We start from the raw sequence: 17428 nt of genomic DNA on the forward strand, positions 1-17428 counted from the left end.
AGGATTGTCTTTTCAGTATCGCTTTTCGGAATATTATTATAAGCTGGATTAAATATTGCTTCCGATCGGTATACAATCATAATAAAATTTGAAAGTATGTCTGTTTTGATAATATCTTTTCAATTTTAGGAATTATAAATCAATATGTACACATGTAGATGTATTGTACATACTATAAAATTTTATAATATTGCACAAAAAGATAGATTTATTGATACGAAGATAAAATATCGTTTTTGGAAGGCCGAAGTGTGAAATATCAGCTGTCAATACGCGATTCAAATGTCGTTTGCCGCTCATTTTTAATCGTGCTGTTTGTTTACAATATACATAAAGTATTCATTGTTAGACTTAAAATTTTCCCGCAATTAAAAATTTTTGTATACTGTGAATAATCGGTAATTCAATGTGACTATGCCACCTGTATAGCGATGTGTATTCGGATGTCCCACAGATGGTGAATGTCCATATATTATAATAAATGTATTCACTCTACGACCCTTTTAGCCCATTCCAAACTATAACTATAACATAAGGGAAGACAAATAAAATTTAATGATCTAACCATTTTCAAATTATAACTATTGTATAATTTTCCAGAACAAAAAAAGACACACATCACTCATTTATCCCCGAAGGTGTATGCAGAAGCGTAACCAGGGCATCCACTTTTGGCCAAGCGTGTACCGTCCCATGGTATAATAGACGGCGAGCCTATCGCCATATCGGGCACAAATTCCATACGCTGGGCTGATACTGAGCAAAAAAAAACAAATATCATTTTGCCCGCCCCAGGATTTTTTCAGAAAACTTATTATAATGATTTTAAAGTATCAGAAGATGCTATTAGATTTGTTTCTCTATGTAATTATTTTATGCATTTATATTCCTTATTTTAAATTTATTATGTAGGCTCTAAATAACTTAACTAAAAAATATATAATTTTAATAAAAATATAATAACTAAAAAAATTATAATAATAATATATTCCACAGGCATTAGTCTTCATAATTTTCCAAATCCCCGGAGATTTCCTGACCAATTCCATAAGTGGAATGAACTGGTCAGTGAGCCAGTGGAGGATTTGATGCCTGATGAAATATTTGGCGAGAAGAAGGTGTGCGACCTGCATTTTACAATAGATGATAGAAACAGGAATAACAGACTGAATGCCATGGCTACACCAGTGCCATTTCCTTACCAGAAACGTAATATTTTTTTTCCTAAATATGATTGCTGATAAAAATATAAATAAATCTCTAAAGGCCTCTTAAGGTTGGCAATACTTTGACAATATCTTAAGATTTGTGATATTGTATTGACTTTTGATTGAAATAATTGCAAATGGAACTTTATCTATACTATTATATAAAGCTGAAGAGTTTGTTTGTTTGTTTGTTTGAACGCGCTAATCTCAGGAACTACCGGTCCAAACTGAAAAATTATTTTTGCGTTGGATAGCCCTTTGTTCGTGGAGTGCTATAGGCTATATATCATCACGCTATACCCAATAGGAGCGGAGCAGTAATGTCTTATCTCAGGAACTACCGGTTCGAACTGAAAAATTCTTTTTGTGTTGGATAGCCCTTTGTTTGTGGAGTGCCATAAGCTATATATCATCACGCTATACCCAATAGGAGCGGAGCAGTATTGTCTTATCTCAGGAACTACCAGTTCGAACTGAAAAATTCTTTTTGTGTTGGATAGCCCTTTGTTCCTGGAGTGCTATAGGCTATATATCATCACGCTATGACCAATAGGAGCGGAACAGTAATGAAACATGTTGCAAATCAAGGAAAAAATATTAGTTTTGAGAGCTTCCGTTGCGTGCGCTGCGTAAACGGTTAAAGTTATGCAACAATGATGTATGACGGGATTGTTCCTCTTAAAAAGTTCTAAAAAATATATTATAAAACAAAGTCCCCCGCTGCATCTGTCTGTCTGAACGTGTTAAACTCAAAAACTACCCAACGTATTAAGAACATAGGCTCCCGGGAAACTACTACTTTTATAACGGAAAACTTTAGCCTGAAAAACTTTATAACGCGGGCGGAGCCGCGGGCAAAAGCTAGTCTTTCAATATTCATGATACTTTTTTAAAAACAAAACTATTTATTATTTATGAATAATTCAATAACAATAAAATAAGAGATTTTTTGCACTGACTGAAAATGGTAATCAGTATATGGGTAATGTTAAACATTTTTTTATATTGCATGGATTTGAAGGCAGTATATTTTTTTTTGATAGTTTTTTATTATTGATTTTGTTTTAACATAGATTTCCTTTTATGATTTAACAATATTTATTATTTGAAATTTAGAGGCTTTAGTTTGAGCATTTTTATAATTTCATGCAGTAAGTAATTTCTTCAACTAGATAGTGTTTTTGGGTGTGTGACCAAATGTAAAGGACTTTGAGACTATACTTATTCAATATTATTTAAATCCACATTATGATTTCCATTAACTCTGTTATGGTACAAGTTTTAATGATTGTGACGTCAACCTGTCACAGGGGTAAATAAACAAAACCACTTTTGGTTCCCAACTAGCCGTGGCCGCACGTCCTCTCATTCCGACTGCCGCATGGCAACTACCCTCCACCCCCGGCCGTGCGCCCGCGTCTATATTTTATTTATGTAAAATCTAATTATCACTAGAACTATTTGCAGACCGTTAGTATGTTAGTGCCTCTATGTTGCGTCGAGTCCCCTCTCAAAAGATTTCGCCCTACGTCACTAACGTATGTTATGGCTATATTGCCAGATTGCCAGATTGCCGCTATTATATGAGACTTAACATGGCTGGCGAAATATGAGTAGAATAGCACCTTCCTCTCACTCTTTAATAGAAAAATAGCTTTATATAATATATGTTTTGGCAAATAGCACCAAGGCTGATAAAAATCCCACAGGAGTCGTGCATTTGTCACCTTCTAGGGGTGTGCGGTTAATGGGTTCTATTCCTAGATCGGGCAACACTATATTTTTCAGCCGGCGAATGGATCTCTCAGTGGGATTTTACAACTAACCCAAAGAGTTGCCGCTGCTTGCTTGAAAAGGTGTATAGCTCCCAGTGGCGAAAGGTGACATTTTACGAAAGTAAACCCGACACAACATAAATGTACTAACATGCATAAATGCGGTCTGTAAATCTTTCTAATGATAATTAGTTTCTACATAAACTTACAAAGAGAAGCCGTTAGGAATCTGTTGTATACGCGCTTCGCCACTGTGAGCGCCGACCCTACAATGTAATGGAATATGGGCATGAGGAAAGTATTAGGCCGTGCATTTTTCTGCAATAAACAGTATCATCCCGCTCTCGGCCTATAAAATCTTCCGAGGAACGGTCGGTCGATAAATATGGAATTATGTGTTAAAGACAAATCATTTTTTGTTCCAAATATAAGACATTACAGAATTGTAGAATCAATAAATACATCAAGTATGCAACTATGCAGTGAGTTTATTAAACCTTCAATACAAACAATATTATTATTAATTATTACGATAACTGCACACTATATATTAAAAAAGACTGTCTCAGTGGCGTGGTATTGTATTGTCCTATAGCATTGCGTGCACGATACGACTATCGCGCTGAGGTTCGCGTTCAAATCCCGGGTCAGTAGTGATATTGGATTTTTCTGAATATCAGTTCGTTTGAAGTTATGTCCAATAAGTGAAATCTGGGCGTGTTACACCTCTGTACCCTAAAAAAGGCGTAAAATATTATGCATTATTTATGAATATTGTTCAACAGATTGGTGTATTAATTACGCGATTGCCTCTCGGACTAATGAACGCGCGCAGGTAATAAATTACTCGTCAATAAAATCGAGTTGCGCGTAAATCACGGACCCTTGATTTTAAGTCGTAGAAAACTGTAAAGTTCCTGTTTAAAGTAATCTAACGAATATTGTTGCAATCCTTTAAGTAAAACCTGTAATTATATGCTACTATTAAAAAATATAAAGCCATCCTCATCTATTTCGATAATGATTGGTTGCAATCGGTAATTTTCCACCAGAGGTCGTAACGTACGGAAGGTCTGACTGAACTGGTGGGTCAGCTCAAAGCTTAGCGCTTGCGCTATTGACCCTAAGTGCTGGGTGGAGTTCGCATTGCACAGGCAACCTAGACGCGACACCGTTTAGTGCTTAAATCATGCTGCGTAATAAAAAATTTACTTGGACGGTTAAAAAGCGTGTTAAGAAGATTTATCCTTCAGTAACCGAACTAATGATGGATCAGACGACCACCATGCTATCTGGAGAATCCACCGACAGCGGGTTCCTGGCTAAGGCGGCTCCTATCCTGAGTAAGATTACTTATTTATTAATCTTTTTTTATTTAAATATAATTGAGGCATAATTAATTTCATACCTATGTAATTTAAACGATGCCAATGATTTTGTTCAACTTATATTTAAATTTTATGAAAAAGAAAAAATATTTCAATACTATATTGTTATGTACCGTAATTATGAAATATTTTGACTTATGCTCGTGACTCCGCCCACGTTAAGATTTTCCTAATTGAAGGGATTTTCACGAAAAAAAGTGACAAAAAAACAGGAAATCACCTGTTTAAGTAAATCAAATGTAGATTAAATTACAGTAGGTCAATAATGAATTTGAATTTAAAATTGTTTCGACTAATCTAAACGCGTTTTGACTATGTACCTAAAATGTTAAATGTTAATGCCTTAGCCGAACGGCCGCCATTTTGTCGACGCGACAAAAAGGTTGCGCAATGGGAACGTCCGCCATTTTGTTTTATCTTAGCTGCCAAAATCAATAAATTGGACGAAGTGAACAAAGCAGATACCTACTTGATATGAGATTTGACTCAGAGCGGAATGCTTAGCTGATATGAAATATCGAAAATATTTTTTATTAAATTTGAATTTTAAGTTGTTTCGACTAATCTAAACGCGTTTTGACTATGTACCTAAATGTAAAATGTTAATGCTTTAGCCGAACGGCCGCCATTTTGTCGACTCGACAAAAAGGTTGCGCAATGTGAACGTCCGCCATTTTGTTTTGTCTTAGCTGCCAAAATCAATAAATTGGACGGAGTGAACAAAGCAGATACTTGATATGAGATTTGACTCAGCGCGGAATGCTTAGCTGATTTGAAATATCGAAATTATTTTTTACTTAATGGATGGAAGACTGGTTTATTAAAAGAAATATTAGACATACTTAATAAAAAAATATTCATGTGCATTGGGATATTTTAACATTGCGTTGATAAATTAATCCACATGCTCGTATTCATCTATGCTATCATTGTGCCAAAAATAATCCATGAATATCGAATACTTACACCAAATATCCTAATTTGACTTATAAACAGACTTCAAAAAAGGAAGTTTTTAATTCGACGTGTATTTTTTATGTTTGATAGATACCTCAGCGCTTCGTCATTTATTAACCAATTTGGAAAAATATTTATTTATTCCAAATAATAATGTAGTTTCGGATTGGTCTCATAGAATTTTTATCAAATGTTCAGTAGTTTGATTTTTAACCAAAAATAACTGGAGTAAATATGCTGTTCAAGTAAAAAAAACTCTTTACTCATTTTTGCTTCCCTGTAACTTTTCATATAGTGTTTTTGCGTGGTGTTTTGTTAGGTATATTTGTTACGATAATACATACATACATAGCATCAGGCCTTTTCCCTTTTCAGGCATAGGTAGGGGTGTAAAACCTCACCGCGATATACGTACTGCGTGCGCAATACAACTACGCCGTAGAGGCAGACGATTTCCTACTAACATAATCAATTTTAGCTGAATAAGAAAAATATATAAACAATTATACGAAAACAATGTTCGGTTTTAATTAGGTTCCGACTTCAAATGTACTAAAATAGTATACAATATACATAAATATATACCTATGTATATTTTTTTTTTTTTTGGTTTTTAAAGGCGATTCAACATTTCGTTAAAAGTTTTGATCATTTTGTAGTTTAGTGCGAACTGCGAATATAGCGTATTGTTTACTGATGTATGATATTGCCGCTACGACGAATTCTCTTATAGTAGTAATGGCATTAGGACGTGTAAAATAAGTAATAACTTACTTTTTATTGGTATTCATTTTGTTTGAAACTTACACAATATAAAGTGTTCATTTTAAGAGATAAGTATATGGTTTCAATAGGGGACCGTCCTGTGTTTTATTTTGTACATTATTCTATACGTAATGCTTAATAATACGAAAAAGAAACCCTCCTGCGAAAACTGCGTTAAAATTGCTTAAAAAATGAGCCAGTAATTTATATTTCAAATATTACTATGTGCCGAAGAGGGCGCGAAGTGGGAATATCGCTACATCCCTTTCTTTCGCACGCGTCGTAATGCCCGATGACGTCACACGTGGGTATTGCGCCTCTTTTCTGTTTCTCGTTACTTACCCCTTCTACCGAAATTGAAAGACTTATAACTTGTTGATTTTTTACCGGATTTAAATAATTCTTTCTGTTTTATAATTTATATAACGTAAATATTTGATAATAATAAAGAACAAAAATGAGTCCGGTCCCCTATTGTTAACGCAATGTCAAAAGCAAAATATATTGCACACATAGCGCAGAGGGATACTAAGGAAGAAGGATTTTTGTAAATTCAACTCTCATGACGTTAAATATTAAAAGTGGTTGATAATTATATTTAGTTGTATAATGGTCCTCGTTGAAGTTAGAAACTTGGATTTTGTCAATAAATAAACGTTATTTATATCACCGTTGTTTTATTCCCTAAGTAATAAAATATAGGATTAATGTCCGTATGAGTTCGTTTTTTAATTTTAACATTTTGAACTCCTTTATAGCAGTTAACAAGTCTGACTTTGTTATAGTGGCTGATCCGGAACAAGCTAACGTCGCGGGATTCGCAGGCGCAGCGTCACCGAAAGAGGAAGCGCGTAAGTTTTGGTGATTTTAACCCAAGATAAGTCTCTTCTGTGCTAGAGTCCTTCTGGTGAGTTAACAGATTTTTATTCAACACTACATTCGAGTGCCATAAATGCAAGTAAAAGGATAGCACTTAATGCAATATAATTCCGCGTTATTTAGCTCTCTCTAGCATATATAATACTAAAATGTGATAAATATGATTGCAGACTTTATCGCCATCCCGTTCGCAAAGAATTACTCGTGGCAGAAACCAAGCGAAGTGATCAGTGAAGGTAATTCGTTAATATGGTATTTTTAAATTTTTTTTGGAGCTTTAGCTCTGCGGCTATGTTTAACAAATAGGGTACCGGACTCATTTTTGTTCTTTACTATTATCAAATATTTACATATTAATTATAACACCGAAGGAATTATTAAAATCCGGTAAAAAATCAACAAGTTATAAGTCTTTGAATTTCGGTGGAAGGGGTAATTAACAAGAATCAAAAAAGAGACGAAATATCCACATGTGACGTCATCGGGAATTACGACGCGTGCGACAAAAAGAGATGAAGCGATATCCCCACGTCGCGCCCACTTCTGCACGTTACAATATTTTAAATATGAATTACTCGCTCATTTTTTAACCAATTGTTATGCAGTTTTCGCAGGAGTGCTTCTTTTTCGTATTATTAACCATTACATATAGAATAATGTACAAAATCAAGCATAGGCCGGTCCCCTATTAACAGGTATTGTGTTCATTGACTATAAGTCAACGGTAGTGAAGTAAATATTGGTGGACAATATGTAGCCGCCTAGCCTTGTCGGTATTAGGAGTAGTCCGCCGTTTTCTACAACTTAAATTATATTTCCATAGTTATAATAAAACATTAACAATTGGTTTGGAAAACTTACTTTTTGATTTTTATTTTCTATAGTTTTAAAAGGCGAAAGTTAAGGCAACCGTCACCCTGGTGGTAAGTGATAAAGACGTCTCATAATTAGCTACCTTTCATCATTTTCATGCATATCTGCATGCATATTTCGGGCTTTTTATGTCCCATAATATAATCCGGTCTAACTATATTCTCTCACTACCAATATTATTTACTCATTACTTTGAATTTCGAGATCAAAATGTGCGCGATATTTTTGTTCAAGCCATTAAAAATATGTTCGTAAAACGCCCGACTGTAAACTACCATCAATAAAGACCATGTAAAGCGTCTTTGAGTCGGGGATATATATCTAAAGAAAGAATGAAAAAATACTCTTCCAATTAATGTTCACACGCACATCGATGATAATTAATCCAAATTAAAAAAATATAATACACGATGACTAGTGCACTGTCAGTCCTGAGCATGCGCACTGGCACACGGTATAAACCGACTTTTAGGCGCACGCGACGAGCCGCCAGTACTTACTCACGCATACACCCGCACATGTATTCCACCTATCAAAGAGAAAATGTATAAAGCTTTAACTCTATTTCTTTTATTTACTCATTTGGTTAATACAGCAACACTAAAATCATCCCAATTGCTTTCAAAGTTTCAACGAATCGTTTAAAATAACCAATGAGAATACAGTTGTTTGACATACTTTTAGATGAATTATATCGATTGGTTTCTCGATCGATCCGTAGATAGCGATTGAGATCGATTATTTATTTCGACTGTAAAACCAATACCACATGACACGTTTTAGATGGCGTTTGAAAACTCAATAAAAATTATACATATCAAAGGTTGAAAGGCTAATTGACTTAAGCGACATTTTTTGGCGACACTAAGTTTCATACATATTTAAAATCAGCACTTTATCTAAATAATCACTTTTATCTAACTTAGGGGCCGTTCAAATATTACGTAACGCAATTTGGGGGGAGGGGAGGTCTTGTAAAATGTTACGACGCGTTACAGGGTCTCGTACAAAGAGTTATGTAACATTGTTTTTTTATTTTAAAACAATAACAAAGGTATTTTAGCGACTTTCCGGCATTTTGCGTAAAATAATTGTGAATATTAAAAAAAATGTCACTTTAGAGTTACATAACTTTTGGAGGGGGAGCGGGGGCGTACAGGAAAATGTTACGGCGCGTTACATGGGAGGGTGGGGGGATCAAAAATAAAAACAAAAGGCGTTACGTAATACTTGAACGGCCCCTATGTTAACATTTTGGTAAAAAATATCGCTTAAGTCAATTAGTGTTTCAACTGTATATGTTAGTTTATTCTAATGAATCAGATGAGAAAGAGAGGGTTTTCTGAAATTGTTCCATGTCGGCTAACACAATACCCAGCGGCACCATACCACTGCTGCACTGAATTATACACTTCTGATAAATACTTTTTTTACTGCTGCTATACTATGTCGTATCAGACTCGTTTACAAGAAACAAAAGGATTTTGAGATGAACGTTTATCACGTTTTTAATTGAATTTTTTTTTAGACCATGACATACCGGATGCCATGTCAATTTACAACGACGAGGAGGCGACTGGCGCTCTGCAAGTCACAACCAAACGCAAAGGTACAGCTGCACTTATATATATAGAATGTTGAACTTAAAAACCTTTTTTATTAAATTTATTTTAAGGATTTTTTACGAATTTTGTTTCACTAATTTCGACGTTTCAAAAAGGGATATTTATTTCAATAAAACTTATTTGGCAGGTATTATCACAATTTTTGTATTACTCCTGACGTTTCGAAGACTTTCAGCCTTCATGGTCACAAAGCGGACGGATATACGAGATAACGCGAAAAATTTGTTGTATTTCAGTATAACATTGGCTTTAGCTTCAGAAACCAAAATGAATTTAAAAAAGGGGGATAATTTATATTTTAATGGCACATAGATAAAGGTTAATTACGAGTCAAATATTCAAGAGTTCTCAATATGAATTTATTTTCAGCTGACGTGGCTAAACACCTGGGATTCACATGCAATGTGTGCCGCAATGCTATATCTGGGTAAGTGTATTGCAACCATATTAGTCCAGTGCTAAAGCGGAATCAGTAAAATCACAAATTTATTTATTCGTCGGAATCAAAAAAATCACTAATTTATTCGTCATTCGTCATTAGAAATCAGTTTTAATAAGAGTTCTTTCGTATATTAAATCACAGTGTGTGTAATTAATTGATGTGGGATCAAGTAAAATGGCTATATTACTAACCGCCATTTTCAATAAACGATCCCAATAATTTTTTCGATCTATCTTAAAAATGCACCAATCAGAAAGTGTTTTTTGACATGCTTACAAATGAGTTGTTTTGATTGGCTAATTCTTGGAATCAGATTGGAATCTATTATCGAACAGCCCTAAATCCTTTGCTTAAAAAGTTTATTTAGTGTAAATAGTATCGAGTGAGCTATGAACGCGTTTGGATGTCTTGGTATGTAGGTTCCGCTACACATGCGTCCAGTGCAGCGACATGGACCTGTGCGGCGCGTGCGAGGCTGACAAGGCTCACGGTGATCATTACATGCTGCGTATCCCCATACCGAAGCCTGCAGTAAGTACACATAGTTAGTAAGATTGGTGATGATTTGAAGCAAAAGTAAAGATAAGTTTGAGAAGGTTAAAATATCAATGAGAAGACCTTTAAAAATTTCTGAAAAACTTTTCCAAAATGGACATCACAAAATGACGTCATTTTGTAAACATAATTGAGCAGCCAATGAGTTAGATCTTAGGGTTTAGTATTAATTGAGAGGCACGGGATTTTCCCCTAATTATAACTTATTCTAACAAACCTTAATGCTTCGTACGGGAACCGCGTTGTCATAAGAATGAGAAATGAATTTAATATGTAGTACCTGATTTTGGGTCACCTTACTTTTTTTTTAATTTTGTTACTTCCACACTATGGGAATAAGTAATCATCATAAACAGTTATGTCGCGGCTAATCAGCTTTGCTATGGCCGTCTGTAAAGTAAAAACTTTGTGTACGTTCTCTTATAGGCAGAGATCTACGCCGTTCTATCTTCTATACGGCGTCAACTAATGACACTCGAGCCTCAGATCGAATCCAACAAGAGCGTGGAGAGTGATAATATTATGAGGTTCGTTATTATTATTGTCCTATACTTTGTAAATATAATATCCACATATAACTATAATTAATATATTTTGTACAGGGTGTTTGCAAATAATGGAATTAAGATTTATAAGTCCGGTGACTGAAAATTACTTTATTGTGAACTTATAATAATATTGCTAACCGTGTAGTTCAAATTTTATACCTGATTTATAGCAATTATTGGCTCCATTACAGCACAAAATTATGTGACGTTGTGTGGCAAGGCGAGCGTGGGACGGCACTTGTATAAATCTTAAATATGAAACTTTGAAACGAAAAACTTCAAAGGATGGAGTGGGGCTCCGAAAATCATGAATATCGTGTACTTAATTTATGGTCCTTACAAGTTATTTCCGTAATTTATAGTGCCTAAGAGGTATAATGTAAGGGCAATTTTAATAATAAATTGGCAACATCCTGATCAAATAGCAATAGGTTATTTTTCTATAGCCTTTCTTTTGTTCCATTCAGATTCATGTCTGAAATAAAGTCCAGTTTTGGTGGTGTCGAGGGAATGACAGCTATTGACAAGGAGGCAGATAAAATCGGCAAGGAGGCAGATGTATTCGGCAAGAAAGCAAATGTGATCGACAAGGAAGCTGATGTATTCGGGAAGAAGGCAGATTTAGTCGGCAAGGAAGTCGATGAATTCGGGAAGGAGGGCATGGAAGCAGATGTATTCGGCAAGGAGGCAGATTTAGTCGCAAAGGAGGCAGATGTACTCGGCAAGGGGACAGATATATTCGACAAGGAGACAGATGAAGTCGGAATGGAGGCAGATTTAGTCGGCAAGAAGGCAGAAGTAATTCTCACGAAGTCAGATGTAATTGTCAAGGAAGCAGATGTAGTCGGCAAGAAGGCAGATGTAGTCGACAAGGAGGTAGTTGTAGTCGACAAGAAGGCAGATGTAGTCGACAAGGAGGTAGTTGTAGTCGACAAGAAGGCAGATGTAGTCGACAAGGAGGTAGTTGTAGTCGACAAGAAGGCAGATGTAGTCGACAAGGAGGTAGTTGTAGTCGACAAGAAGGCAGATGTAGTCGACAAGGAGGAAGTTGTAGTCGACAAGAAGGCAGATGTAGTCGACAAGGAGGTAGTTGTAGTCGACAAGAAGGCAGATGTAGTCGACAAGGAGGTAATTGTAGTCGACAAGAAGGCAGATGTAGTCGACAAGAAGGCAGATGTACTCCGCAAGAAGGCATATCTACTCCGCAAGAAGGCAGATGTAGTCGACAAGGATGTAGTTGTAGTCAGCAAGAAGGCAGATGTAGTCGACAAGGATGCGAATGTAGTCGCCAAGATGCTAGATGCAGTCGGCAAGAAAGCAGATATACTCCGCAAGAAGGCAAATGTAGTCCGCAAGAAGGCAGATGTAGACGACAAAGAGGCAGATGTAGTCGGCAAGAAGGCAAATATAATCCGCAAGAAGGCAAAAGCGGTCCGCAAAAAGGCAGATGTAGTTGGCAAGAAGGCAGATGTTGTCGGCAAGGAGGCAGATGCAGTCAGCAAGAAGGCAGATGTTGTTGGCAAGGAGGCAGATGCAGTCAGCAAGAAGGCAGATGTTGTTGGCAAGGAGGCAGATGCAGTCGGCAAGAAGGCAGATGCAGTCGGCAAGGGGACAGATATAGTTGACATGGAGGCAGATGTAGCCGGTATAGAGGCAGATTTACCGGCCCCGGACCAACAACAACAGCAGGTGTGTGGCAATTTCAAATATTCTTACATATTATTATAAATTATATATTATGAAATTTAGAAGTTGTCAAAACCCAAGCAAAGCATAAAAATAATCGAATATAATATACTTTGTTTATATGTTGGAAAAATGATATAAGCATTTTTGACTAAATAAAATTTTATTTTAAGGATAAGACAGTCTCCGCTAAACCGGAGGCAAAAGCCACCGACCTGCAGGGTTTGGATCCATTGGCTGCAAAGAAACGTCGTGTAAGTGTCGCGTTTAGGTGTCTAAATGATTTATTTGAAATAAGAGATTTAGGTTTGTTTTTACAACTTGCTTGATATAAATTTGGCTTCTTTAGCTCATTTTTTTATTTTACATTGGCTTTAAGAATCGTGCCATGCAAAGACGATCCAACCCATAACTGGTCAAAAGTGTTGATTCCAAAATATCGAAATGACTTAATCGACTTAACCGACATTTCTTTTCGAAATTTTTAATTAAGTTAAAAAAACATAGAAAAATGTGCCGATTCTAAATATGTATGAAACTTAGTGTCGTATAAAAAATGTCGCTTAAGTTAATTAGCCTTTCAACCGCCGACGTGTATTATTTTTGTACAACGAACTAATTATGTATTTATACGTTTTTAAGGTGAAGGATGTGGGCGCCCCCAAGGCAAAGAGAGCTAAACATTCTGATAAGTCAGATGATGCGGTCCCGTCGACTTCGCACGAACCGATTTACGTACGTAGAAACTTCGATCAATAGAAACTAAGTTCCGTATTAATACAAGGCATTTTCGCTCTTAAGGACGTTATCAGCAGAGACTGACAAATTAAAGCCAGCATCTTAAAGTCATCGCTATTTAATAAACTGTTATAAACAACATCTCAGCATATGAAGAAATTTGAAAGCTAAGTTTTGTTTATTAAACAGCTGAGAACAGGCTCTTAAATGACAACTTAAGCTTTGTTTATTAAATAGTTTGATACGTTAAATGTCTACTTGAGATCCTACTCAAAGATGAGATTTATTTATTAATACGATCCTAAATGTATTTCATAACTCCTTACATGTCCGTCAATGTATGAGCCAATGTTGGTGGCCAATACATGTGATGAAAATGTGGAATAAGGATTTGAGGTCACTTCTCACACACGTTAGTGTGAGATCTTTTTGGTATCAGTTTTTCCACACATAATATATCGACGCTTGAACAGTTTGTAATTCTAAGCGACAATCAATAAACTTTTAAGTTAATATATTTAAAGTTTTAATTTTAATAAAACAAATCATAAGAATTAAACTATTTACTTTTATTAAAGTCTAATAATATAAAAATTGTCGTACAGATAAAAAAAAAACATAGAACAATCAGTCTGGCAATTACAAAGATGTACATAACAATTTTTTTGTATATTTGCATTTTATGCATCTAAATTGATTCACATATTGCTATCAAATTGTAAAGATATCAGTAGGTGTAGGCACTGTAAACATAATTTCCGCTTGCCTCACTCTACATAATCCAAAAACAAACGCAAATATATATTTATTTGAATACTGTGGTCTTTATAATAATCTTTTAAATCTTTATCAAGATCCTCCGCTTTGTAGTTCATTTGATTATTGCTAAGTCTATATTAGTATTATTATTTTTTTATTGCTTTTAATGACCAGACGAACTCACCGTTCGCCTGATGATAAGCGATACGACCGACCATAAACAGTACAAACGCCATCCAACACCTTGAAATACAAAGTATTGTTTGGTATTCCACTGCACTTGCCATCCTGAGACGTGATATGTTGAGTCTCATTATGTCCAGTAGTTACACTGGCTACAATGTCCTTCAAACCGAAACACAACAGTGACTATACACTGCTGCTTGATGGCAGAAAGAGACATTGCGATGGTAGCTACCCGGCGAACTCTCACATATGAGAGGCCTATCAACAGTAAATTAATTCTTTTTTTGTCATTGGCATGTAACATTTTAATTCCAGGGTAACAATGGGCGCGAACGGAAGTCACGACCGAATAATAAATCGGATGACAAAGAACTAAAAATGATGACACTGGAGGCGCAGATGGAGTTTCCGGACGAGCGCTGGCGCTGGGGATCCGAAGAGTTCGTCATCCATGATCGCCGGATGGCCGTCGAGAATAATCCCTATGGTTATTTTCGTCTGTATATATAATAATAATCAGCCCTGTATTATATACTTGCCCACTGCTGAGCACGGGCCTCCTCTACTACTGAGAGGGATTAGGCCTTAGTCCACCACGCTGACCTAGTGCTGATTGGTAAACTTCACACATCCTCGAAAATTCCTTATAAGGAATTTCTCAGGGATGCAGTTTTCCTCGCGATGTTTTCCTTCACCGTTAAGGCAAGCGATAATTCACAAAAAATACACACATAATTTTTTAGAAATGTCTAAGGTGTGTGCCCTTGGGATTTGAATCGTCGGCCTTAACGTTTTGTATGAAAGTTATTATGGGTCTTTTTGATATTGCGTTACTAAATGACTCCACATAGTTTTCTTCTTGAAAAGAATACTTTACAATAAGTTACCGAAACTGTGGATTTAAAATAAAAAAGCTTAGTTTTAAATGAAATAAAAACTTGCAAAACCTTATTTTAATTTTACATATGGGCGCGTCCTAATGCCACTACTATTCAAAGAGAATTGGTCGTAATGGCAACATCACACTTTGAGTTAAAAATACACTCACGTACACGTCATATTCATATTATACAACAAATTGACAAACAAATCAGAAATGTAAAACCGAGATTCTTTGTATGAAAGAAAATATTCGGATGATTTTTGTTAACAATGGTAAATATGAGTAGGGTTTAATTTATTAAAGCAATGTCAAAATGAGCTGTATATTGTATTTGCTTCAGTGAACCAAGTGTGTTTCCGCGCGGTGGCGCGCCCGCTGCGCCGCGCCGCGCCGCCCCGCTCCGCGCACCGCTCCGGCAGCCGCTCCGCGAGCCGCTCCGCGAGCCGCACCGCCCGCCGCACCGCCCGCCGCTCCTCTAGCCATTTCTCGTACCACTCCGCTCACCGTCCCGCTCACCGCTCCGGCCGCCGCACCGCCAACCCCCCCACCCAAACCACCTCCTACACCAACACCTCCGGCCCCAACACCTACTCCTCCTCCGTCACCACCGCGGGCCGCAACACCGTCGCCAGCGCTGCCATCAGCAGCAACATGGGCCGCCTGCGATTCGTGCTGCGTCTGCCATCCTCGGTCCTCAAGCGGCGACCCAACCTCCTGGGTACGGCACTTTACCATTATTATTTACTAGCGACCCGCTCCGGTTTCGCACGGGTGCAATATTTCTCCATTATTTAATGGATGTTATTATACATATAAACCTTCCTCTTGAATCACTCTATCTATTAAAAAAAACCGCATCAAAATCCGTTGCGTAGTTTTAAAGATTTAAGCATACATAGATAGGGACAGAGAAAGCGACTTTGTGTTATATTATGTAGTGATATAAACATGGAAAGTTAGTGTTGACGGACTGCCTCGGAGACAACAGATTTTCGCAACACAGGGACATGTTTATCGTAGACTATAAACGATCACACACACTGGGTGCGGCGCGCATCCTACTCATACTTGTTTGTTCACATGGCTATGCTTACATGTGGCTTACGTCGAATTGGGGAAAATGAAGACCACACATTACCAATCAAAAATATTTCCTGCCTCACTCTCTAGAAACGAATTTTCTCTTTCTAATTGAGTGCTTACCTAAAGTTATTTGAGTTTAGATTTCAAATTTTCGTCTCCGTAAAAGTTAATTGCAGACTCCACTTGTAATTTAATTTCTTGCATTTTGCTAATCTGTAGCCAGTGGGGTTCATATCACAAATGTATAGTCGAATTGTATCAATTCGTTATTCTGATTCAAATATCGTATTCAGTATTGATTACTGGCTATTGAAATATCGATAACTTCTCAGTATCGATACTATCGCTCGAATACTAATTCCCAGTACTTATGTCCATATAACATATTTTATTCTTACATTAAAGATGTATTTATTCTAAAATTTTCTTTCAGTTTAAACGCCAGGATCCTGAAGGCGAACGTCTGATGAATAGTCGACTTAGAATAAGTTATATTACATAAATATTTCCATATAATCTATAACCGTTTTAATTCTGAATGTTGTCGCATAAATTAACTTATATTAATTTAATTATAATTATTGTTAAGTCATAAATGATGCGACCTCGCTGTGTTGTAATTCTGAAAAATGGTAAACCTAATATAACTTATAATTGTAGTCAGACTAGTTTGTAATTTTAAATATAAGTAGTTAAGCCTAACCACTGTTTTATTTCTCAATATTTCCCTTTCAATTATCAAATAACACCTATTCATCAAATCCTACTTCCTAAGTTATTATATCTCAAGAACAGCTGAACGAATTTTAAAAATCACGAATAGGAAGCATTACTCTTGAGTATCATACTATATGGGGGCATTCCACGTGAAGCGCACGCAAAAAAATCGATGTCTCAGATTTTCGTAATATTTGATTATGTTATACCTGTATATGTCCTCAATCCAAATACAAAATATTTTTAAAGTATAAAGTCTGGTTAGCGAGTTCAAATGCGTCATACTCGTGAACGGGTGCTGCTTATGTGGACTGTTCTGCCCATTTCGCTTACAATTTCTAATTGCTAGAGGTGCTGGGAG

At 36.2% G+C, this 17428-nt stretch overlaps 1 protein-coding gene across 1 annotated transcript; it reads left to right on the forward strand.

Annotated features, from left to right (window-relative positions):
* The first annotated feature begins 4070 nt into the window (after positions 1-4070).
* Positions 4071-17052, forward strand: LOC115450071. Its single transcript, XM_037438569.1, has 13 exons — positions 4071-4326; positions 6879-6944; positions 7143-7208; positions 9374-9454; positions 9840-9897; positions 10332-10443; positions 10894-10994; positions 11483-12704; positions 12875-12955; positions 13344-13436; positions 14700-14871; positions 15608-15985; positions 16784-17052. Exons 1-13 carry the CDS (start codon positions 4173-4175, stop codon positions 16786-16788), a joined length of 2589 nt encoding a protein of 862 aa, XP_037294466.1. The 5' UTR covers positions 4071-4172; the 3' UTR covers positions 16789-17052.
* Positions 17053-17428: the final 376 nt, after the last annotated feature.

This window comes from Manduca sexta, chromosome 3 (genome assembly GCF_014839805.1).
Source record: "Manduca sexta isolate Smith_Timp_Sample1 chromosome 3, JHU_Msex_v1.0, whole genome shotgun sequence".
NCBI classification, from domain to species: domain Eukaryota; kingdom Metazoa; phylum Arthropoda; class Insecta; order Lepidoptera; family Sphingidae; genus Manduca; species Manduca sexta.

Bases quoted from the DNA above. Each gene is read 5' to 3' on its own strand.
- LOC115450071 (XM_037438569.1), top strand. From the start codon at position 4,173: ATGCTGCGTAATAAAAAATTTACTTGGACGGTTAAAAAGCGTGTTAAG. The intron at 6,945-7,142 runs GTAAGTTTTGGT...ATATGATTGCAG, and splicing joins GTCACCGAAAGAGGAAGCGC to ACTTTATCGCCATCCCGTTC. The intron at 14,872-15,607 runs GTTATTTTCGTC...TATTTGCTTCAG, and splicing joins CGTCGAGAATAATCCCTATG to TGAACCAAGTGTGTTTCCGC.